This window comes from Zootoca vivipara, chromosome 13 (genome assembly GCF_963506605.1).
Source record: "Zootoca vivipara chromosome 13, rZooViv1.1, whole genome shotgun sequence".
In the NCBI taxonomy this organism is placed as follows: domain Eukaryota; kingdom Metazoa; phylum Chordata; class Lepidosauria; order Squamata; family Lacertidae; genus Zootoca; species Zootoca vivipara.
In genome coordinates, this window is record NC_083288.1 from 19001043 (window position 1) to 19026217 (window position 25175).

At 47.2% G+C, this 25175-nt stretch overlaps 1 protein-coding gene across 1 annotated transcript; it reads left to right on the plus strand.

Annotated features, from left to right (window-relative positions):
• Window positions 1-14: 14 nt before the first annotated feature.
• Window positions 15-18397, plus strand: SLC35B1 (solute carrier family 35 member B1). Its single transcript, XM_035135191.2, has 9 exons — window positions 15-256; window positions 1071-1174; window positions 2744-2874; window positions 4172-4202; window positions 5894-6054; window positions 8418-8544; window positions 13159-13265; window positions 15510-15663; window positions 17993-18397. Exons 1-9 carry the CDS (start codon window positions 30-32, stop codon window positions 18043-18045), a joined length of 1095 nt encoding a protein of 364 aa, XP_034991082.1. The 5' UTR covers window positions 15-29; the 3' UTR covers window positions 18046-18397.
• The last annotated feature ends 6778 nt before the right edge of the window (window positions 18398-25175 follow it).

The window sequence follows — 25175 nt, forward strand, 5'->3', positions numbered from 1 at the left end:
CTTTCCGGGCTGCCGTCGCAGCCGCCTCTATGAGGCCCTCTTTCCCCCCGCCGGCGGCGCCGCTGAGGGATGTTTGCGTGGAGCTGCCGGCGCTGAGGCTGCCGGCGCCGGGAACGGTTCCAGGGCCTGTCATGGGGGTGAACGGCGGGCCCGGAGGCGGCGGCAGCGCGCTGTTCCCTGAGCGGTTTCGTCTGCCGCTCTGCTGCCTGGGAGTCTTCGTTTGCTACTTCTGGTACGGCGTCCTACAGGAGACAATGTAAGTTGCCCCGAAGCCACGCACGGCACGCGCCGGTGGCTTTGAGTGGTTGCTTGGTGGCGACCTCAAAGCCTCCTCCTCCTCCAATATGCACACGTCTTCTTCCTACCTTCGCAACGTAGCCCCCCCGTCTCTCTCCACTGACTTGGGGTTGGGGAGCCTTCCTCTCTCTCCCTCTCCCAAACCCCACCCCGACTTTCCCCTTAACGATTGCTGTCATTGCTCCTTGTAGAACTTCTGTGCAGGGCCGGATTTAGATCTGATGAGGTCCTAAGCTACTGAAGTAATGCAGATTCCCCAGTATTTCAGTTATGAGCTATCTGGGAGTATGTGTTTCCTCTCCCTGTGCCTCCCTGCCTCATTATTTGGCTTTGATCTTATTTCTCCCCTACCTCCTCCACAGTTAAAGCACTTTCAAGAGTTGGGCTTGAGTTGGTCTGTTTCCAAAGCAGTTGTTCTGTTTCCAAAGCAGCTGCTGTCTTGTAGCCCTGCAAGAAACCACGCAGATCTGAGAAGAGCTACAGTTTGTGTGTTCTCCTCATGGGGACACAAGTGCAATCCAGCAATTGCATTCCTGTGTTTCGTTCCCCTCAGTTACCCATGACTGCACCTGGGGGGGGGAGGAGAGAGATCCTGATGGAGTTTGGCTCACTGAAAAAAGAAGTAAATGTACCTTGACCTATCTCAGATGTTCAATCCACTGTAAAACTAGTGCATGCCTACCCTTTGCTACTGCCACGTGTTAATAAGTTGAGTCATTTGATGTCTTTTCCTTTGCAACTGACGCTCCCCTCTCAATTTGGTTTTCCTGCAGTACGAGAGGCAAATATGGGGAAGGCGCAAAGCAGGAAAAGTTCAGATATGCTCTGTCTTTGGTCTTCATCCAATGTGTGATCAATGCCATTTTCGCCAAACTGTGTAAGTACTTATTTATATGTTGTTGTTGTTGTTGTTGTTTAGTCGTTTAGTCATGTCCGACTCTTCGTGACACCATGGACCAGAGCACGCCAGGCACTCCTGTCTTCCACTGCCTCCCGCAATTTGGTCAAACTCATGTTCGTAGCTCCGAGAACACTGTCCAACCATCTCGTCCTCTATATTACTACCTTTTTATTCCACCTTTCCACCAAGGAGCTCAAGGTGGTATGTGTGGCTCTCCCCCTAACCATTTTATCTTCACAAGAACTCTGAGGTATGCTGTGACTGGCCTGATTTCTCCCATTGAGGTTCTATGACTGAGTGGGGATTTGAACCCTAGCTTCTTGGGTCCTAACCCAATATGCTAACCACCACTGTATTTCCCAAGAAATTAGTAATGTGGCTGCTCTGAGCCCTTTGCCCTAACCCTTGCTTCTGAAAGTTTTTTGTAAAAACCCACTGGGGTTTGAAGCACACCCTTTGCAGGAAGGAGTTGCTTCGGCCTGATTCTGAATAACACCTGCAGCCAGAGATTTGGTTGGCTGTTTTAAATCCAGATAGGAAATTCAGTTCCCTTTTGATACCTCTGCATCACCCTCATCAAGTTTCTCTTGAGGAAGGGAGGAGCAGGTGAATGAGAATTCCTATTGCTTGTGTGGTTTTCTTTCTCTCCCGCCACTTGCCTTTTGGTTTTGAAAACTCAAAATATGGTAGGGCAAAAAGTTACGCAGAAGACTTCTCTGTTCCTTTTTTCTTTTTCTCCCCATTCAAAAATGGCTTCAGAAAAGGTAGCAGAAGGTTGTACACTCTTTCAAGTGTACCCGTTTCCTCAGCACCACTACCATTGCATGTGGAAGGGAGAGTTAGTCTTACCATCAAGCAGCTGAACTTAGCCCCCTTTATCTTCCTCCCTCCCCTCCTTAAAAAAATATTGGCCTGCTGGATACTCCAGAGAGATTTCATGGATGGGTGCGGGGGACAGGGTAGGGTGATTTGATCAGAAAAAAATGGCTGAGGGGGAAAGGATTGTGTGCCCTCTGTTGCCTACCATCCCAGATGCTGGTGCAATCAATTTTACAGGGCTCTGGTGCTGCTCTCTTTTAAGAGCATTGTGAGAAAATTGCATGTGTAATGTCTTGTTTGGCTGTAAGAAACCATACAGAAGACTCTTTGGTTTCTGGCTCTCCCCACCCCCCCTGAAACAAGTGTTAGAATGCTGCTGATTTGCACCAAAGTATCCCTGTGTGGTCCTCCCAGATACAGCTTTGCCTCTATTCCATGTTTAGGTTTTAGAGCAGGCATAGACAAACTCTGCCCTCCAGATGTTTTGGGACTACAACTCATATCATGCCTACCTAACAGGACCAGTGGTCAGGGATGGGAGTTGTAGTCCCAAAACATCTGGAGGGCCGAGTTTGCCTATGCCTGTTTTAGAGTTTAGAGGCCTGAGCACCTTAACCATTTCCCCTTTTGCATATGAAAGCCAGGGCCATGCAGCTCTGCCGTTGGTTGGCCTGCTCTTGCTTTGTTGCCAACATGCCTGTTTCTTTCACCTTTTTCTCCCCCAAGTGATCCAGTTTTTTGACAGCGTCAAGGTGGATCGGACACAGAACTGGCTATATGCAGCTTGCTCTCTCTCCTACCTGGGTGCCATGGTCTCCAGCAACTCCGCCCTGCAATTTGTCAACTACCCAACTCAGGTGAAGGGGAGGTTGCTGGAAGCAAGGGGGTTGGCAGGAGATGAAGAGGGTCTGGGAAATGGGATGTCTCCTGCTTTCTGGTGCACAGCTTGGCAGCCTTCTCACTGCAGCATGTGTGATACCTTAAGCCCAGGGAACAACAAAGAGAATATATTGAAAGCAGGATACCAGCTGCATAAATGTGTCGGACGTGATGTTCTTCCATGATGGTTCTAAAATAGTGGTGCTTAAATGAGACGAGAGTAATAAGAGGTTCTCAACAGTGTGACCCTCCAAGTGGAGATATCAGCAGTAGAGCAAACCATTTTGCCTGCCTTTTTGGTAACTACCTTAGAAGTGTTTGGTGCTTAGAATCTGCCAAAGAAGGCTTGTTCCAGGATTTGGGGATACCCATATTAAAAGGAAAGCAGCCAGACCAGCATACACCCCACTTCAACATTCACCCAGATCCCCCTCATCTCTCTGTTACACACACAGGCCCCTGCACACTTTTTCTTGCAGAGGTTTATGGGGTCTTTCACTGTCTGCTCCTCTTCCAGTAAAGTTGGAAGTAGCATAAGCTGCTTAAAGCTTTTCTGCAACCCAGAGCAAAGTGACAATATCCTCTGTTCCCCGAGTCTCCTGCAATGTGGTAACAGAGACAGAAGACTGTGAGAGAGGTGCCTGGACACATGGCACAAAGGTGAGAGTGATGGCCCAGTTGTTTCAGCAAGCCCTCCCTTGGCTTGTGAACCCAGGCATTTTGCTTAACCCAGACAGCCTTTTGCACCAGCCATGGTTCCAAAGCAGGGGCCATGGCCTTTCTGGGATTGCTGAAAGGGATGAGCATGATTGGAGATGTGTGCAAGGGACAAAACACTGCAGGTAGGGGAGGAGCTGGCATTCCGAGAAAGCCATGGCTTCAGGAATGTAGAAGCCAAGCAGGAATGGCCAGTAACACCACTAGGAAGATTTGGCAGGCGATGTAAAAGAGGGAGGGGTGTGATTTTGTAATAGTGGAGAGGGAAGAATGAGTTAGCGAAGAAGGAAAGGAGGAAGAGAGTATTAAGTAGAGGTAGAGCACAGAGTGTGAGAGCTTTTAAAATTAAGGACTAGAAGCTTAAAGAGAGTGCTGGATGTGATAAGCTTGCAAAAGGAAAGAACAGAGATTCTTCATTTCTGTTCAATGAGTATCTTCTGCACATCAAGCATCAGTTTTTCTCCGGGGTAGAGTTGACTCAAGCACTGGCTGATGCTGCTAAAGGTTAGGCTATGGAATGTTAGGTCTAAATAAATCTCTCCCTTTTCTCCCACGTAGGTGCTGGGGAAGTCCTGTAAACCTATTCCAGGTAAGTAGCCCCTGTGCCGGTAACCAGAACCATGTTTCATGCTTTGCAGAGCAACTGTGCAGATGAGTTGAGCATATCGACAAAATCTGCATGCCTGCTGCTTGGTTTTGCTACGTTTGCTTCCCAGATTCAGTCTTCACCCCAAAAGTCAGGGGTAAGGACCGGAATGGCAAGGAAGGAAGGGAAGGCTCTTGAGACCTTGCTGCCTGCCGTCTCTTTAATGAGCCTAGAATGGCATGTTTTCCTCAAGCAGCCCTGAGTGGTAGGCTAGGCAGAAAGGTAATGGCTTCCCCAAGCGCAGCCAGTGACTGTCTGACCTGAGTGGAAATCTCAACCTAAATTTCTCCCATGTCAAAGGCAACCCCTCCAGTGCTTCACTTCAGGTATTGATGCATTCTGTCGCATCCATCAGAAGGATTGGGTAGGTAGCAACACTTTACAAACAATGCAGCTGAATGAAATTGGAAACTGTGCTAAATATTAAATAACCACAAATCAAATTAAAAGTGACCCTTAATGCCACACACCTAAAGCCAACCTGAGCAGCAGAGGGGGGGGGGTTAGAGGGCGGTTCAAGGGCTCCAGAGACACCTCTGAAAGTAAAGGGTGGGCTGGAAGCCTCATATAATACAGGCTGTTCTAAGCTGCTTGGAGGGAAAGGTGGCTTAGATGATAACTAATGAAGCACAGCGCCTGATACAGTGCAGGTTCTTCTTTTCTTTTCTGTTTTTGAAATAGTTTTTATTAAAGATTTTCATGAACTACAAAGAACGTGCAACGTCTCTCCCTTTTTTGTTTTCTTTACAAGAACATTGCATACTAATAAGAGGTTCTACCGCAGACACCTGTGGAGCCCTGAAGTAGGAACTGGAAATGTGCATACCTTTTAGAAAGGGTTCTTGTTAATACAGTGGTTCTCTCGTGGAGTGGTACACTGCAATGGGGCAGCAGGAGAGGATGGCAAGTAGGGTTGGAAAATTCAAGGGCAATCAAAGAAACATTTAATTAGACCTAATATAAATGAGATTACCAGGCAAAGGCAGGCTCACACTAGAGGGTCATTTATCATCATATTTTGGGGGGATTTGTGTTCTTATGCAGCTGCAATGTTTTATACTTTCTGGATGCCCCAGGATCATATTATAAAGTAGTTGTGTTTTATGTTATGAATCAGGCACCGCTAGGAGTTCCTTTTTGTTTTCCAAAATATTTCTTATCAATAAACAGCTTGGTGTGGCACGAGCAAAATTTATTCTGGAAGTGTGGCCCAGGGGGGAAAGTTTGAGAACCATTGTGTATCCAACAGGGTTGGGTAATTCATTTTGGGTCCTCCCCACAGATTGATTCCTGGGGAGGGAAGGGAGCCTGTAAAAGCCAGGCTGGGCAATGCCAACCCACATTTTGTAGCCTTGTGGGATCCCTCCAGATGCAGATCTGCAAGCATCTTTTGTTCCTTTGACCGGGGCCTTTTCCAAGGCCATATTCTCGCAGAACCAGGCAGAGACTCAGCAGGTTTGGAGCGTCACTTGGACTCAGTGTGACAGTTCCTGTTCTTGAGACTGGCCTGTGTCTCCTGCTCTTTGGGAAGCAACATTGCCGCAGCACGCAAGCCGATGCCACAGAGTCTGCAAGGGTCAAAAGCTGGTTATATTTCCAAACACACCCACCATGGTTCCTTCCTTTCTCTCCAGTCATGCTCCTGGGGGTGACGGTGCTAAGGAAGAAGTACCCCTTGTCCAAATACCTGTGTGTCTTGCTGATCGTCACAGGCGTGGCCCTGTTCATGTACAAACCAAAAAAGGGAGGAGACGTCGGGGACGACCACCTCTTTGGGTATGGAGAACTCCTGCTGGTAAGCCCCTGAGCATTAGTAAGTCTGTGGCAGGGTGCTCAATTGGTGTGGGACGCAGCAGGAGGGGTACCCATGCCTGGGACCGTTAAATCACCCTTGTAAAATAAGTCCGCACAAGTTATAGCTTGCCACTTCCTTCCTCCTTCCTTCTTTACAGTCATGCCTCGGTTTAAGTACGCTTCGGTTTGAGTACTTTCAATAGGTACTCCGCAGACTCGTCTGGAACAGATTAATCCACTTTCCATAACTTTCAATGGGAAAGTTCGCTTCAGGTTAAGTACGCTTCAGGTTAAGTACAGACTTCCGGAACCAATTGTGTACTTAAACGAGGTACCACTGTATTAGCCTACTGGGGTGAGAACTCCATCCATTTTGCAGCAGCCTGCTGCATTTCTGTGCTGGATGCCCATGAAAGGGGGGGGGGGTCCTTCTGTCCTCTGGCAACCCACTCAGTTTCTCTGCTGGGCACAGAGGAGGTAAGGAGTTCTCAGTCCCTCTGTGGCCAGTCCACTCACTCACTTGCATGCAATGCCTTGCTCTCTGGGGCTGCCAAGCACATGCTTAAATACAAGGCTGGCACAGTCAGCCATGCTGAACTGGGTGGGTGGTGGTTAATTTATTAGCACACTTGGAGGGCTGACTGCAACGGGGAGTTTTTTTCTGCCATGGGGCGGGGAACCTGTGGCCCTCCAGATGTTAGACTGAGGCTTCTGGTTCAGTTCCCACCTTGCTATCCAGGAGCCTGGATAGCTCTGTTGGTTAGAGTGTGGTGCTGATAATGCCAAGGTTGCAGGTTTGATCCCTGCTTGGGAAGCTGCATAGTCCTGCATTGCAGGGGCTTGGACTAGATCAGGCATCCCCAGACTTTGGCCCTCCAGATGTTTTGGACTACAATTCCCATCATCCCTGACCACTGGTCCTCTTAGCTAGGGATCATGGGAGTTGTAGGCCAAAACATCTGGAGGGCCGCAGTTTGGGGATGCCTGGACTAGATGATCCTCAGGGTCCCTTCCAACTCTATGATTCTATCATTCAATGACTATTGAGAGGCTTCTGTGTGTTAAGGCCTTCAATACCTCAACGCTGAATGGGACGCTCTAGTTGATCACTTCTTGTGTGAGTCATTTTCTATGGGTTCTGATCGTGCTCACATTTCACCTATAATACAGCCCTTTCTCCTATATTGGAAGAAGGGGGAATCCTGTTTACATTGGCTCTGCCCACCTCTCCTAGAGTGTTCTAGCACTATAGGCACGGCAAAATAGAAAAGGTGGGAATGCTATCTTGGAAGGGATTTTTCATTTGTTCTTCCTTTGTCTGTTCTTGGTTCCTTTTTCTGCTCCCTTGTGGATAGAGTGGCCAGTGCTCTTTGGGCCCTCTCCTTCTGTCACAGCCTTTCCAGTCTGGGCCTGTCGGTGCCTACAATCAGTGGCAAATTGCATGGGGAGCATGCCTGGGTGGTGCAGAAGAGTCCCCCCTTTGGGCCTACAGCAACATGTGGATGGTGGCAGGGGGTGAGGTTGGCAGGGGGTGAGACAAACAAGGCACATTCCCACTATCCTGGTGCATAGCATTGTGATGAAGCTGCAACAACGAAAGGAAGCTGCTGTGATGCAAGGGGTTTACCTTGGGGAAGGGGCGCATTCTTAAAATGTGTCCAGATTTTAAACCAGGGTGGCTAACCTTTCTCCTATGGAGGACCAGGCTGCTCCTTGCCACACCTCCAGGAGCTGCATGGCCCAGGGTGGGTGTGGCCAACCATATAGGCCACACTCATGCGCACATTTGAATATGGTAATAAATAACGGGTGCAAAAAGATCTTTTGCTCATTTACTTTGTTTGGCAGTTGGGTAGCCCCATAGAGTGAAAATTGGGGTGGGGGGAGATTTAAATTCATAAGCTGACTTGGTGGTGGGCTTCCCTCCCTGTGCCTTAATCCATACACTTTTATGGAAACGGAGGCCACCTTATAGAGTAGCTTGCGTCATCAGTGAACATAAATGTATTTTTTGTTACTTTTCCTTTTAAGTTTAAGATAAGGCAGGTATGGAAGGCGAGGAGGCAGGAATAAGTGTTTGGGAAGCTGTGTGTGAGAGTTGGAGATATTTAGTAACTGCCTGGATGTGTTAGCTTTCCCACTCTAAAGGCTGGATATTGGCCCTTCTTTAAAGCTGCAGTTGGAAAACACCACCCATTTCTGCGCTGCAGAACCAGATGTGGCATATCTGCGTTTGAGTGTTGTGCTTGTGGGGAAATGTGTGTGTTGCTAATCCCCTTGCTAAGCAGGTTTTGTTCAGCCCAGTGTCCTGTACTCAGCAGTCGTACATGTGTGTCTAATTTCTCCCTCTCTCACCCACCCTAGTTGCTGTCCTTGACCTTGGATGGACTGACCGGAGTGTCTCAGGACCACATGAGAGCTCATTACCAGACTGGTTCCAATCACATGATGCTGAACGTCAATCTGTGGTCTACTTTGTTCCTCGGAGCCGGTAAGCACTTTCTTGTGGCACAGGGAGTGGGGGGGTGGGGGAGCAGGAAAGCCTGGTTTGACCTCGGTAGCCCTGATCTGCACCATCATGGAAGCAGCCAAATGCTAAGTGCATGTGGCTGTACCTGCAAAAGGGGTGAAGGTCTAAGCCTGGTTAGTACACCAGCCTTGGATACGTCCTTGTGGCATGTAAGGCACGGGGATGTGCATTTTCTTATCCCATTGATGGATATGGTCTTTCCCCGCTTCCTGCTCATACACAACATGCCTGGGTCCAGTAAATTCACCTGCAGGAACCCGTTTCCATGCCCAAATTGCTATTTGTTGAACTAGGGCGAACCTTTCCTTGGTTGGCAGCTAGACTGCCCAGCAAGCCAGTTTAAATAAACTGCATAGCTCATTCGGTAGAGCATGCGGCTGTTAATCTCAGGGTTGTGGGTTCGAGCCCTGCATTGAGCAAAAGATTCCTGCATTGCAGGGGGTTGGACGAGATGACCCTCGTGGTCCCTTCCAATTCTGAATATGTTGACGGCTGCCTCCCATGAGTTGCGACTGCTGTGCAGTTCTCCACATGGCCATGGAGTGGTGCTTGTGCCAACTGTAGGACTCCCCTTCCCAAAAGACCATTCCTGTGCACAACTCGGTTTTGCCTGGGGTCCCATTGCAACTTGGCAGCAACAGCCTATTTCCGCCGTTTGGCGTCTCCCTCGTTCCAGCAACCTGGGTGGTTTTCACATTCTGCTAGGCTTCCAAGAGTTAAACCCTTGCAGTTTGCCTTTACACACACACACACACACACACACACACACACACACACACACACACACACCGCATGCAATTGTTAGACCTCTCCACTGAGGCTGCCTTAGGAGAAACAGCTGATAATTAATGAAAAGGAGCAGTCCCTTGCAGCCAAAGTAATTTGGAGAATGATTGTTCCCCTGTATATTATTTTAAAACAAGGCAGTGTGTTAAAATGAATTCCGTAGAAGCTGCAAAGGAAGCCGGTTGGCCTGTCGTCTTCAAACTTCATATTAAACTGTACGGCTTCTCCAGTCAAGCTGTGGTCCACAGTGACAGGCAAAAAAAAACCCCAAATACAGAAAACACCAGCCTTGCAGGGTTTGTTAAACAGTCTAACCTGTGAGAAGGCGTCTTCCTGACTGGAAGAGGAAGGGTATCAGCCTGAATGTGAGGTTCAATACAATACAAGCAGCACGCAAGGGCACAAGATTCAATCAAGTTTCAATCAAATATTATTAGTACAAAAAGAAAACAATAAGAGAACCATATACAAACGCTGACACAGAAACCAAAACCAAACGTCAAGCAAATAGCATATACAAATAAATACCGAAAGGCAAACCAGTCTTTATGGTCTTTGAGGCTATGTGAGGTTCAGCTAGCAATTTATTTTCGCTTTATTTATTACTTTTTTCTCAAATGCCAATCTTTTGACAGCACACCAGACCATCCCTCCTGGCGGCACATCCTTAACTGCGTCACCTCTTGGTGGCCTAGAGCAGAAGTGGGGAAGCTGTCACCCTCGTAGTGCTCCTGGACTACAGCCCCCGTCATCCCTGACCACTGGCCATGTTGGCTGAGGCTGATGGGAATTGTAGTCCAATATAATAGGGAGGGCCACAAAGTTTCCCACTCCTGGCCTAGAAGCTGGTCTCGGGAGGATAGTGACGTTACCTTGCGATTGGGACCTTTCCCGTCCCTTGCCTCTGAGATTTTAGGAGGGGGAGGCTGCAGCTGATGGGCAGTGTTTGCAAACTGCCTCTTGACCCTGCTACAGCTTTACCTGCCCCATGCTTGATGTCACGCAGGTGTAGGTATGCTTGGCTGTCAGGGACTGGCAGGATGCTGGTGAGTGTGCCACGGGGAAGCGGGGCCGGAGTCTGTCTCGGGAGAGGAGACAGTGGCTTGTAGGGATCTGTACCAAGAGGCAAGAGGCAGGGGGAAGCTTCAGAGCTGGAGAGTGGAGCCACAGGATGAGTCAGAAGAAGAGGTGGAAGAGGCAGGTTGGGAAAGTGAAGGGGGCAAGTGCTTCCCTACCATAGCTGCCAAGTTTTCCCTTTTCTCGCGAGGAAGCCTATTCAGCATAAGGGAAAATCCCTTTAAAAAAGGGATAACTTGGCAGCTATGTTCCCTACCCTCTTCTGCAACACTGTCTCCCAGAACCAAGAGGGGGTTGAGAAGGGAGGAGCAGAGGACGTTTCTACGCAGGCATAGTCTCTGGCTATGTGCACGCAGTCCATCGGGAGAAGGCACATAAACCGGTGGAGCGGAATTGGTCCTGTGTTGCTGCAGCTGCTCCATAGAGTGCGGATCTAGGAATAGCTGCCTAGACGCTAGATTGGTGTGCGTAGGTATCCAGAGTGACGGTGTTATCTTTGACAATAAAGACTTAATTATCTGCTATGTAGAACCATTGAATTGTAAAGTTGGAAGGGACCCTGCAGATCATCTAGTCCAACCCCCTGCAATGCAGCTGTCCCTTATAAGGATTGAACCGGCAACCTTGGCGTTATCAGCAGCATGCTCTAACCAAGACGGCCTTGCGAACCAAGTGGGGAGGCCCAGTAGGGCCTAATTTGAATGCTTTGTATGCTGCCTAATTTGAATGCTTTGTATGCTGCCTTTGGCCTCTCTGGTACAGAAAAACGGAGGCTTCTGCTCCATTCATTTTCTCTCTGTTGAAGGTGGCTGGAGGCTTTTGCATGTGATGGCAGATGAGAAAACCTGGAGCAGCTAGGCAGGCACGTTGAATTCAAAAATAGCTCATTGAGCAAGGAGCAAGAGAGACTGGCTTTTTCCTCTTCCAGATGCAGGTTGCAGCGTTGCAGACTTAACCTGTGAGGTTAGGCAGGATGAGGACCCAGGAATAGGAGATTCCTTGTGGAACAGGAGATGGCAGAGGATGCAGAATGCTGGTTGAAAGTGGATGGAAATACTTGGAGCCTGAATTGCCTGCAGACGAGGCTGCCATAGTTAAAAGTAGTTGTGAGGGAGTCCCCAGCCACTTGGGCACAGGAAGAGGGACCAGGAAGGTGGGACTGAAGTGGAAAGGAATCACTTTGCAGTGTGTCTTTCCAGGGATGGGAGAGGATTCAGTGCTTTAATTTCATCCCAATCCTTGCAGCTTATTTATATATTTCACATAACTTACATGCTGTTTATCTGTATGCGTAACCTCTTAAGCCAGGCATGTCAAACCTGCGGCCCTCCAGATGTTTTGGACTACAATTCCCATCTTCCCCAACCACTGGTCCTGCTAGCTAGGGATCATGGGAGTTGTAGGCCAAAACATCTGGAGGGCCGCAGGTAACACATGCCTGTCTTAAGCAGTACACACACACACACACACACACACACACACACACACACACGTGTATGGGGTGTGTTCCTTTTGGAAGATGTGAAAGCAGCCACTGGGGAAAAATTTCAGTTTCCATGTATTCAAGGAAGCCGGCAAGCTCCCTTCCTAAATGACAAAAAGCACCTTCATTTTGTAGTCTGGTCACCATACCAAATAAAAAAGAGGAGGGCAGTTTTCTCAGGGCGAGTTAGGAGATTCCACCATGTGCTTCCAGGTGTTATGAACAGGAGCAGCACCTCTGCTCCACACAGGATCATTGTTAGATAACTGGCGATACTGAGTCATCTTCCTTTGTTTTCGGAAATGGAGCAGGGGGGCGTGTCCTCTGCTAATGTCCATATCACCAAAGAGCTTGGGAACAATGGGATATGTTTGTTCAAGAAGAGCCCCTGTTCTCCCACAGCACACTTCTCTCATTTTCATTGAGGAGCTGTAGGATCTTAGGCTTTATGAAGTGTAACTGTTCTGGTTAGACGTAGCCTTATCCTGCAAGCTTTTTCAGGACACACCTGCCTATTTTTACCCCCCGCCTGAGTGTGAAGGGAAGATTGAGCAGTAAGCATAAATATATGTTTTGCCTAGGAAAATTTAAAGGCACTTAGTGGCTGAAGTGGAAAAAAAAGGAGAGAGTTGAATTCTGAACAAACATGTGAGAGAACACCCAAACCACCAATAGAATCAGAATGCTTTTATATGGTTTCTATTTCATCTTTTATGATCACACAAACACACACAAATTATTTTGATTTATTCTGATAAACTGTTGCTATTGGCGATTTAGATTTTTCTCTTATATTGCTTGTCTGGTTCTGGTCTGTGCCGGGATGGAAGCCTTATCTGTGAACCCTGCATACACTGCCTCAAGTTTAATGACGGAAGAAAAAGATGGGAAGAAATATTTAGAAAAACAATACACACAGATGCGTGTGAACACAGCTGCAGTTACCTTTCTGGCATATTCCGAATGCACACCTAAAACACACAAAGAGAGCAGTTTCTTCCAGGTCCAGGTTTCTCCCCAGCCAATATTTTATGGTTTTGAACCATCCAGATTCGATGGTTGAATATTGTCAACTGGCCAGTCCCAGTCAAGTGAGACCGTTGAGCCCAGTAGATTGCCGGCCTGATCCATCACAGCAGTTGAGGCCAGATAACTTTGAACATCTGCTGATTAAAGCAGACAGAGGAGAGTATATTCCATTTTTTCTAAACACCCCCCTCCTTTTGCAGGTATCTTGTTTACAGGAGAGCTTTGGGAATTCCTGAGTTTCACTGAGCGTTATCCCAGCATCATCTACAACATCCTCCTCTTTGGCCTGACAAGCGCCCTGGGCCAGGTGAGTGGTGTGCGTTTGCTATTCTGTGCCGTGCATTTCTTCATTTTAACCAGCCCAGGATGTGTGTGTTAACCCTTGTTCTGTTCTCACAGTGTTGGGCGAAAGGTAGGGTAAAGTCTGCTGCTTGAAGTACATGGATTTCCGGTTAGGTTGTTCATGAGACTATTTCCAGAGTGAGACGCCCTTCCCAATATGCACTTCACCACCATAGAGCAAATTCTAGGTTATCCTGATAGGGTTTCCCACTGCTCATGGAAAAGGTCTTCCTGTGCATCATTTAATTCTCTTAATTTGGGCCTGAATGGAAGCAGTGGTTGCTTTCTCACTACTGATGTTAAGCTGTTATCGTATCTCTACTTTTAGTAAAGCGCCACCGCTCATTTTGCATGCCATGGCCTCCTTCCATTCCATGGCCATTTAATGCCAGCTTCTGAATACACCCATGTCTACCTGCGAGCTGAAGACTACACTTCCTGCATCTGTCTGTCTGTCTATCTATTTTTATTTGCATTTTTAATAGACAGAAAAGAAGAAAATAACATCCCACGTCCCCTTCCCTCCACCCCCAGTTGTACAACTTTCATGTCAGTCAGAAGAGGGCAACCAAAATGGTCAAAGGCCTGGAAACAATGCCTTATGAGGAACGGCTTAGGGAGCTGGGTATGTTTAGCCTGGAGAAGAGAAGGTTAAGGGGTGATATGATAGCCATGTTCAAATATATAAAAGGATGTCATATAGAGGAGGGAGAAAGGTTGTTTTCTGCTGCTCCAGAGAAGCGGACACGGAGCAATGGATTCAAACTACAAGGAAGAAGATTCCACCTAAACATTAGGAAGAACTTCCTGACAGTAAGAGCTGTTTGGCAGTGGAACTTGCTGCCAAGGAGTGTGGTGGAGTCTCCTTCTTTGGAGGTCTTTAAGCAGAGGCTTGACAGGCATATGTCAAGCATGCTTTGATGGTGTTTCCTGCTTGGCAGGGGGTTGGACTGGATGGCCCTTTTGGTCTCTTCCAACTCTATGATTCTATGACTAACTGAATACAACAAAATACCTGGTGACTTCCCTTCCACCCTTTTCCCGGTTTCTTTATTTTTCTATTAAATTGCATATTCCAAATTTTTAATCTTCTAATTTCTTCCTCCCTCTATTAAATTCTATTAACTTCTATTCTGCTGGATTTACTCAAGACCTGCTAGGTTATTTACTTGTTTATACTGGTTCTTAAAATATTCAATAAACATTCTCCAATCCTCCTTATAGTCTTTATCATCCTTTTCTCTTACCCTATTCGTTATACCTGCCAATTCAGCATATTCAATCATTTTAATCTGCCACTCTTCCTTGGTGGGTACCTTACTTGCTCTCCGCCTTTGTGCCAATAAGATTCTAGCAGCAGTGGTGGCATATAATAATTAATTATTTTGTTTTTTAGGGACTTCTGTTGTTACCATTTGTCAGGGTGGGTGAGTGGTGTCCATGGAAGCCACAATAAATTTGTTGGTCTTTAAGGTGCCCCAAGACAAGCCCTGCAGGAATACACGAGGGTCTTTGCCTTCATCATGTGGGTCAGGAGGGGACAATCTCTGTGTATCTTCTCCCATTGGTCCTGTGCACTACAGGTGCCTGTTAACTCCTGCAGATGATTCCCAAAGACTGCAGCTTAGGCCATTTTGTGGGGTGTTCTTAAGGCTCTGCCTCTTCATCCTGTTCCTGCAGTCTGGCTTTTGACACTTTGCTGGCAAGGGAAAGACATTCTGCGTGTGCTCGGAGGGGCCATTTCCTTGCGTGTTCTGCAGCTGGGCTTTCATCTTCACACCTTTCACCTAGATCCCTTCTGCTCTGCCCTTTTGCAAATCAACAAGAGAGTGCCTTTTGCCTTTCTGCTCCCATGCCGGGTTCAGAAGCCACCCATTTGGCTCCTTGCAACGTGTGGGAATCGAGCCCCTGCTTTTCCTCTTTGCTTGGACTTCTGTGCTTCAGCAGCAAGGCTGCTGCCACATTCCCTTCTACTCCTAAGAGGGAGCGGAGCGCATGGCCTCTGAAAAAGGAAACTCTGCCCAAATCTTTTTGGCCCAGGTGGGTGAAAAGCAGCACTACCTCTTCCCAGTACTCCAAGGTGAAAGGGCCGTATAACCCACTGTTGCGTCCTGCTGCAAAACCACCTGGGAGGATGTAAAATCCATGTTGCTGTTGTTTGTTCCCGCATTTCCAGCCTGACTGCGCATCTGCCCCTGTCTCGTTGCAGAGTTTCATCTTCATGACTGTGGTATACTTTGGGCCCCTGACCTGCTCCATCGTCACCACCACCCGCAAATTCTTCACCATCTTGGCTTCAGTCATCCTGTTTGCCAATCCGATCACCGGCCTGCAGTGGGTGGGCACCATCCTAGTATTCCTCGGTAAGTTTCAGCTCCGTTTTGTTTCTGGGGGAGTTTTGACTCCGTTTCCAGCAGCTCAGTCAGTAGAGCACGAGACTCTTGATTTCTGGGTCATGGGTTCGAGACCCACCTTGCAGGGGGTTGGAATAGATGACCCTTGTGGTCCCTTCCAACTCTACGATTCCTAGCAACTGCCAAAGCAGTCCTGCAAAGGTAGAAAAGTCTGGTGCTTAAGTCTGGGCATTTCCTGTTGGGAGGGGGAGCCTGGCTAGTCCCTCCCCATGAGGATCTGTAGGCATGACGGTGCTATCCTTCTCTCCTCCCCATCCATTGGGGAGGTGAGGGAGGAATGGTTTTATTATTAATTTTAAAAAAATCTATTTACAGATTCCCAGGGTGGCATCCAATTCAGAATAACAAAAGGCAATAAAAAATTTCCATATAAAGCATTAAATACATGGGAGCAGTAGCCATAAAATCAATAAAATCCATGCAGAGCTGTAAAGACAATAGTAAAAACCCATTACAAAATACGCTGGAAGGCCTGGGCAAATTAAGAGGCGGGTGGGGAATATTTGCCTGGCACTGTGTAATGTCAAGCTTCTCCAGGAATTGCATTCTTCTAAGTACAAAGCTCCACAACCAGCACCCAACTTGCACCTTTCCTGGGCACCAGAGGTAGGGGAGGTTGTCCGATGAGCCGATCTGGGCCGATTCCCCAGGGGGAAAGGTTTTTGGGTTTTAGTTTTTGGTTATGGCGCCCGGAAAGCAGAAAAGCTTTTAGGTGAGTTTTTCAGAGGGGGGGGCGGCGGCAGGGGATTATTTATTTATTTATTTATTTATTTATTTATTTTGTTCAGAAAGCATTTTTAAGAAAGGACCATCTAACTGGGTCTTGTCCCGCAGCTGTTTTATTTAATTGCTACAATGCTCTGTAAAATCAAGGATTGCTGGGGAGAGTCTGCCACTGGGCAGAGGAACCTCCACTTTGTAAGCCCTGCTACGTTCTCCACCAGCCAGGGCAAAAGGTTGGGAGGGAGCAAGTTTGTGCGTTCCCCACCTCCCCTCGCTTACTAGCAATGGGAGGGAAAGTAATCCCAGATCCAGGGGACGTGGCCAGAGGGCATTGGATCCAAAGGCAACCATGATGCCCCTGTTACGCTTTCTACATAGAGGCCCGTCTGCAACAGCAACAGAGCTGTTCCATAGCCCCTTTGCTCTGCAGAGGCTGCTTTCCACACACGTCACCCTCCAACCACAGGGAATGAGGTTCACAACATCCTACAGGCCCTCGGCGGCTCCCCAAGGGAGCAATAGATTGTGCCCTTTCCCAGATTTTGGTTCCTAATAACAAGGCACGTGGATACGTATTGGTATCGAAAAGGAGGCTACCATAGAATGAATAACGAAAATAGGACCATCTGTCCTATAGATCCCCGTGGTCAGAGAGAAGATCTCGGCTCCTGGTTGTGCTAGTCGTGTGAATCACGTGTGTATATATGCATAATGTATAAGCATAAATGTGTGTTTGTGTGTGTGGAGAAAGAGTGTGTGTCATTCCATTAAAACAGTTGGAGGCTGCATGCTATTTATTTATTTATTTGATTGATTGATTGATTGATTGATTGGTTGGTTGGTTGGTTGGTTGGTTGGTTGATATACCACCCTTCATCATAAGATCTCAGGGTAGTTCACAGAATAAAATACAGGATAAAAGCATGAAAATAAATAAAAACCAAACAGCAAAACATTACCCCACCCCTTTGCACAGACACATTGAAAGGACTGTAGAATACTAATCAGCCAAAGGCCTGGTTGAAGAGGAGTATATTCTCCTGGGGCTATATGTATATGTATATATCATATTTAAATTTATACTATGGATTGCAAATGGCCCCACCCACAAAGAAGGAGAAGGTGTGTGCATGCTTGGACAGGGGCGGAGACCCAGAGATATACAGATTTGCATTTAATTTCTTAAAAACTGCAGACAAGAACAAAAAGAAAGAAAGCCAAATGGAAATGAAACGACTGCATGTCGGTTACAGGGTTGGTCAGCTGAAGCAGCCTGCACACAACACGAGTCATGTTTTCACCATCCCTACAAAAGCAGGGAGCTTTCCTGTTTGAGGCAGCCTCCTAGCCTGAGAAGGGGAAGCGTTGAAGGTGCCAGTTTTGCCTTCTGAGAGCCAGCATGGCTCTTGGGGAGAAACTGGCCGGTGGGGGCGAAGGCAGAAGCACTTCTCTCTCCCATTCATTGTAAATAAAATCATGCGCACACACAGGAACACAACCTATCTGCTGTGAGGATGGCCTCTTAAAGCCGCGTTCCCCTCTTGTTTCTCTGCAGGACTTGGACTGGATGCCAGATACGGGAAAGCAGCCAAGAAAACCTCACATTAAGACAGCAGTGGGTCCTTCTCTTGGAAACCTCAACCTGAACAAACTGTTAACTTATTCTCTTACTCCCCAGCACCTATTATCGGATATGGACTTGTGCTTTGGGGGAGAGGGGGTTTTATGGGAGTGTGGGCAGGGCATTGGTTTGGTGTGGCTCCAAGAAACTTGGAATATTTTTTAAAAGAAAAATCAAAGGTTTTGTTTTAATTGAAATCAACAATGTGAAGGTTTCCACGTGTGCTGCCTCCTGCACCAGGAATCAAAGCTGGGGTTGGCAGGTGGCAAAAAAGAGAAGCAGTTGACGAAATGAGAGGAGCCTTTCATAATAAATAAAAGGAGGAGAGATTGAGAGGGACTTGTGTTCTCGTCCTTTTTTTGTCACCTTGTGGTCCTTGACTCTTAAGAGGCTTTGGGCGGGAGTCACATGGACTTCCTCCAATTCATGTGGGGAACCTTTGGCCCTCTAGATCAGGCATCCCCAAACTTCGACCCTCCAGATGTTTTGGACTACAATTCCCATCTTCCCTGACCACTGGTCCTGCTAGCGAGGGATCATGGGAGTTGTAGGCCAAAACATCTGGAGGGCCGCAGTTTGGGGGTGCCTGATCTAGATGTTGCTGAACGTCATGGACTGGTTGGATGCAGAGGAATGTTGGGAGGAACTAGCTTGGGAATCTCCAAGGGAAGAAGGTTCATAGCCTGGGGAGTGGTGGTGGGTTGACCATGAGGGGGAAGACTGGGGAGAGGAGCTGTTGGAAGCTTGAAGGGGTAACAGGGTTTGGTGAGCTGCTGCTAGACTACAACTCCCAACATCCCTTCATTCACTCCACGTGACCTTTGCTATGCACTCACTAAACTCTGAGCAAGTTGCTGCCTTCCTAATCTCTAAAAATGGGAGGTAGCAGTCTGATCAAGAAATCCTAACTGTGTATTAAGGTATGCAAATAAAGCATTATTTGTCATCCTGTCTCTTCCTCCCCCTTCCCAATTTATGCAGATATGCTGAACTTAATCTGTTTTCTCAAGCTTTACATAAGCCGGGCACTTGCTAACATTGTAAACCTGTGTTCTGGAGGTACTACTTCAGAAGGCAGGTATATATGACCTGAATTTTCCTTCCGTGCAAAATTATAAACAATCCACATAGGGGACAAGGATAACACAGGAACCTTTCTCACTCCCATCTATGCAGATTTCTGTGCGGAGAGAATTGGTTAAATGTGTCTACACTCAGTAGCTCTAAGGCCCAAAGTCTTTCACCTCTGCGAGAAACGGGTCATATTTGTGTTTCTATAAAACACAATAGGGATCTTGGTGCTTAGCAGAAGAAGGCTGGAGAAAGGGAAGTAGAGAAGGCTGGAATGTCAGCAGAGGAGGACTTTATAAAGAACAGGAGCCAAAGAGATGTTTCATGCTGCACCTCTATGTGTTTTTCATTCAGAAGTACTTTCCAGCAAAATATGTGATGGGTTTTCTGAATGAAAGATGAGATCACCAAAACTCTGCACCATTTACCAAATTCTGGTTCTGGTCTTTCATCACACACACACACACACAGAGAGAGAGCGGCTGTGTTGGGGGAAGTTAAAGGAAGTTGTAGAGAGTTGTGATTTTTTGCAGTCTAATCGCAGAATGGTCATATTTCCAGGCCTCATGAGTGCAGGGGGGGAAACTGGAGAGAACTGCGCCAAGATGAGTCATATACTCTCAAATAATGAAGTAAGTCGGAAGAAGTCCTTTCACTTTGATCCTTCATGATTATGAGCGCTTAACTCGTGCCAGTTTGGACCTTTTCGAAGCTGCAGCTTCGTTTTCTTTGTGTATCTCTCCCTGGCTGCAAGATCATACAGGGACTTGGCTGCACACAGCTACAGCCTGCCAGGGCTGGCGGCCATTTCTGCCTCGTGCAATGCTCATCCAGTGCTTGAGCCTGTTCTGCATAAAAATAATACAACAACTGCGTTCGTAAGAGAAAGCAAATGGGAAGGAAGGTGACTTAGGACCAACTGTTTCTGCACACAGCGTCACAACTCCCAGAAGGTTGGTCTCTACTGCTGAAGATCTCTTCTCCCAAACGCCGCTGAGCCCTAGCCAATGGAGACGTGCACTGCACTGTTTTTAAAAGGGCCCCCGTTGTCATTAAGCACCAGGCCAGGCCGTTTCCTGAGCTCACAGTAACAGGGAGGGACCGTTAGCAGAAGGATGCCTTCAAAACCAGAGTGCCAGAGTCTCTGTGGAGCAAACTTTACACATGAAAGCGCGTCTCCACCAGCTGTCGCCACCAGCTTCCATCTGCTCTGTGCCTTTGGCCTCTCGCCCTTCCAGATGGGACCTTGATCTCCCATCCTCAGTGGCTGCTGCAAGCTTGCTCTTCCCCCTCCGCTCATCTTTTCTGATTTCGCGCCAGTCTTCGGCTGACTTCTATGTTAATCTCTTCCGATGTCCTCAGTCGCTGCTCCAGGAACACTTTTTGCTCCCCTTGCTCCAAAGGGGGGGTGTTGTTGTTGTTGTTTGTTGTATTTTTAAAGACAAGGAAAAGAAAAAGTCTGTTGTCAACCGGTTCTTGTTTTCCTAAAGGTCAGCCAACTTGGGGCAAAGGGAAGATCTTTTTCACAGTCAAGGAAAAGATGGTGTCTTCATCTTCCTTTAATGAGCTCTGCAAAATTTTGGAATGCTTTCCTGTTAGAGCAGGCATGGAAGCGAGGGACCCTGTGTGCTTTCAATAAGGCAGGCATGGAAGAGAGAGGGAGAGAGAGGGGCTATTGACGCAGGCTGTTTCAACTGGTGCCCTGTTCCCACTGGGCAATTCCAGTCGTCCTACTCCTTAATTAAGAGTGAGAGGCTTGTTTGGAAGGTGCTTGCTTTCAGCTCGAGAGCCTTTTAGTCCGCAGCCCCCGAGAGACATTGATTTGTTAAATGGGACCGCCTGCTCAGACTTTCTGAACGGCTGTTCCAGCCTAAGAACAACCAGATTCAGCGGAGAAGGCCAGATCCCAGCTGATCAGAGAGCGACTTTGGAGTTGTCTTGATGGCTAAGTCAGAGAGATGAGCGTGGAATCTGGCTGTTCTTATCCCTGACGAGAAACGAGCCCTTTGTCCATGCGAACTCCTTGTTGTTAATCCAGGGCCGAGCTGTTGCATTCAGAACAGGGGCTGGGACCGAGTCTTGGCTCAGTAGCTTTTTAAAATATTGTTAACAAAAGTGGGGTGCCTCTCTCTGCCAAGCAATACCAAGATCCCAGGGGGTTCCAGGCACTCACCTAGGGTCTGTGGTCCTTTGGAGAATTGAAACACTGTGGAGACTGTTGTAGCTTTAAGAGATATAGTTTATTCACCTGTTTACATGTTCAGTCTGCATGGAGGGAGTCTGTATCTTACAGCAGGGTCATTTCAAGAGGAGGAGCAGTGCAGCCTTGAAGTCCAAGGCATCTCTTCCAGCCAGCCTTCAGCCAGCCTGCCCAAGATGGATCCCAGTATTTCTTCTTCCTTCCTCCTCCCAGAACACCTTTCTAAAAACCTCTCTTTTCTTGTCACCTCACATCCAGTTTCTCTGGCAACCTTCCAAACCACCAGTCTCTGTTCACACAAGGAGGAAGTACAGTTCTCTTGCATTGCCAATGGCCCTTTATTGTTTCTTAATGGCTTTAGTTTGGCCGGGTCATTTTTTACATAGGCTAGTACCTCTGCAGCTGGTATTTCTCCCTTCATACCCCCAAACAATCAAAATCCTACCATTTATTAATTTATAGGGTTTTGGGGGGGGGTCCCCCTCCCAAATCTATAACACAAATCTATATACACATTTTCTTATTGGAAGATGAAACAGTACATCAAATTCATCACCTTTGGGATTAAACAGACCCCTGCTCTCAGCAAATCAAAGGCAAAAATTACCCCCCACCAACACACACACAACTTGCCGGACCACTTGTCACATCTCCCAAAAGCTCTCGTTAGAATTTCCAGGCTCTCCCTTCCTCAAAGTGACAATCTACAGCTCTCAAAGCTTAGGAATTTTCTATTAGCACTAACCTCAAGCTCAGCTCAGTCAAACTAAATTTCCAGCACAACTAAACTGAAATGAAATTCTGCACAAATTTGCCTGAACAAATTAATCAATCTGGAATTGGAATTCTGAAAGTGCAAACTGCTGTTCTGAAAGAAAACTTCTAAAATACTCTTTTCGGAGTAATACTTTGATGGCAATCGTTTTAAATGTTGTTGTGACAGGCAGACTTAAATTTGGGCCCCGTATGTACTATATAATTAAAGCAGTATCACACCACTTTAAAGAGTCATGGCTTCCCTCCCACCCAAGAATCCTGGGAAATGTAGTTGGTTGAGGGTACTGAGCATTTTTAGGGGATTACTATTCCACACACAGAGCTACAATTCCCAGAGTTCCCAAGGAAGAACAGCAATCGGTTGTTAAACCACTCTGGAAATCGTGGCTCTGTGAGGGGTTATAGGGATTTCCTAACAACTCTCAGCACAGTTAACAAACTACAGCTCCCAGGATTTTAGGGGGAAAGCCATGACTCTCTAAAGTGGTATGATGATGCTTTGGACATATACAGTGGTACCTTGGTTCTCAAACTTAATCCGTTCCGGAAGTCCGTTCCAAAACCAAAGCGTTCCAAAACCAAGGTACCACTTTCCCTTAGAAAGTAATGCAAAACTAATTAATTCATTCCAGACTTTTAAAAACAATCCCTAAAACAGCAATTTCACATGAATTTTATTATCTAACGAGACCATTGATCCATAAAATGAAAGCAATAATCAATGTACTGTATCTGTACTATAAAATAAATAAGACAGTATTGTAGTTGATAAAAATTAAAATTAATTTTTTTTCTTACCTGCACTGATGATAGTCATTGTTAGGATGAGGGGCTTTTATCCATTTCCACAGCCACACAATCAATTAATCAATCAGTAGCTGAACTGGGTTCCACACAGTCACAAAAACAAATTAACCGAAAAAGCCTCAAAAACAAAAAACAAAACAAAATAAATAGCAAAAACAAAAGTGCCAAACTTAATCCATTTCGGAAGTCCATTTGATTTCCAAAATGTTCAAAAACCAAGGCACAGCTTCTGATTGGTGCAGGTGCCCTGGAAACAATCGCCAACAGCAGCATCAGATGTCCGGCTTCCAAAAGAAAACCGGAATACTTCCTTCCGGGTTTTCGGAGTTTGAGAACCTAAGCGTTTGAGAACCAAGGTACCACTGTAGTACAGATGGAGCCTTAGTTCCATTGATCTTCCCCACCAGCAGCAGCAATTTCCTTACATTTAATTCAGTCACAGCATTGCAGCAGATTGTTCATTCTCTAAGAACAGAGGAATGAACAAAACCGGTAAAAACATCAACTGCCACTTACGGAACGAAGGCATCGTTATAACCGAGCTGACGTCAAAATAGCCTTGAGCTGTGACCCACAAAATTTTCAACGCTACACTCATGCGACTGCTGCAAATAGTTAGAGCGATTGTAACAGCTCCCGGCCAGGAAATGGGTGCCACAAACTTGACACGCTTCCAAGGTAAATGGTATCCGGAACAACCTGTTCTCCGTTGTCGTAGCAAGGCAGCTTGCTGTTGCGCTGAAGCAGGGTTTCCTCTCTCACTCCGTGGCTATGCCTTGCAGGGGTGTGCTCAATGCTGTTGGGCGCAACAGTCATGGTGGAGAGAACATGCACTGGGAGGAAATGGTCACTCTTTATGCCTTGATACCAACTGATGGGAGCAACCATTCCTGGAATACTGTGCTTGGCTATGGTCTCTGCACCTCAGAAAGGAATGTGTACATAGGGCTTTTATTTCCAGCCAGAACTCAGTTCCCGCACCTCTCAGGTAGGGGCCATTCTAAGAGAGCAAGGGAGGTGTTCAGGGTGAGTTCCGGCACCTCTTTCTCTTGAAAAAAGATAGAGGAGGGAGAAAGGTTGTTTTCTGCTGCTCCAGAGAAGCGGACACAGAGCAATGGATTCAAACTACAAGAAAGAAGATTCCACCTAAACATTAGGATGAACTTCCTGACAGTAAGAGCTGTTCGGCAGTGGAATTTGCTACCAAGGAGTGTGGTGGCGTCTCCTACTTTGGAGGTCCTTAAGCAGAGGCTTGACAGGCATATGTCAAGAATGCTTTGATGGTGTTTCCTGCTCGGCAGGGGGTTGGACTGGATGGCCCTTGTGGTCTCTTCCAACTCTACGATGCTATGAAAAATAGCACTGAACTCTGTACGTCGGGGAATGGTGCAGCAAAGGGCAGCCAGAATGATCATTGGCTGAAAGAATGTCCCTGTTGAGTCTTTTTGGTGCAGAATAAAGAAAGTGGGTGGGGAGGTTGTGTCCCTCCCCCCTTTCCTCTCATCATAGTGGAAACCCAGCTCACCCATCGAAGATTCAGGACAGGCAAAAGGAACTACACAGAATCATAGCAATGGAAAGGGACCCAATGGGTCATCTAGCCCAACCCCCCCTGCAATTCTTCAATACTTTGCACTGCAAATGGTTAAAAGTACTGTGTCATGGTTGGGGCTGTTTCGAAAGGGGTTTTGACAGATTCGTGCTGGATAAATCTTCTGATGGGTACTGGTCATGATAGTTCTGTGTTAGATCTAGGACCAAGGGTAATGGGTGACACAAGTGAGGAGGGGGCTATTGCCCTGTGTTGCTTTGGGGCTTCTGACTGGCCACTGTGATAATAGAATCCTGGCAGAGACGGGCCTTTGGTCTGATCCAGCTGGGCTCTGCCTGTGTTGTTAGTTAGGAACACAGGAAGGTGCTTTATACAGAATCAAGCCATCGGTCCACCTAGCTCGGTACTGTTATACCCCAGAGTTGGGGGGGGGGGACCCTCTACTCCGCAGGCCAGATTTTGCCCACCAGGCCTCCCCATTTGGCCTGTGAGGCTCTTTCCCCCAAACTACGCCCAGCTGCCTAGACGTAGAATCATACAGGAACTCTGAGGATCATCTCGTCCAACCCCCTGCAATGCAGGAATACGCAGCTGTCTCTTATGGGGATCGAACCTGCAACCTTGGCGTTGTCAGCACCATGCTCTAACCAACTGAGCTATCCAACATGTGACTCATGCAGCCAATCCTTACAGAAAGCACTGGCAGCAGC

What these genes read in the sequence shown, in the direction of transcription:
- SLC35B1 (XM_035135191.2), top strand. Translation starts at nt 30, where the DNA reads ATGAGGCCCTCTTTCCCCCCGCCGGCGGCGCCGCTGAGGGATGTTTGC. An exon ending in GTCCTGTAAACCTATTCCAG is followed by an intron (nt 4,203 to 5,893) that starts GTAAGTAGCCCC and finishes CTTTCTCTCCAG; the next exon opens with TCATGCTCCTGGGGGTGACG. An exon ending in TGACAAGCGCCCTGGGCCAG is followed by an intron (nt 13,266 to 15,509) that starts GTGAGTGGTGTG and finishes GTCTCGTTGCAG; the next exon opens with AGTTTCATCTTCATGACTGT.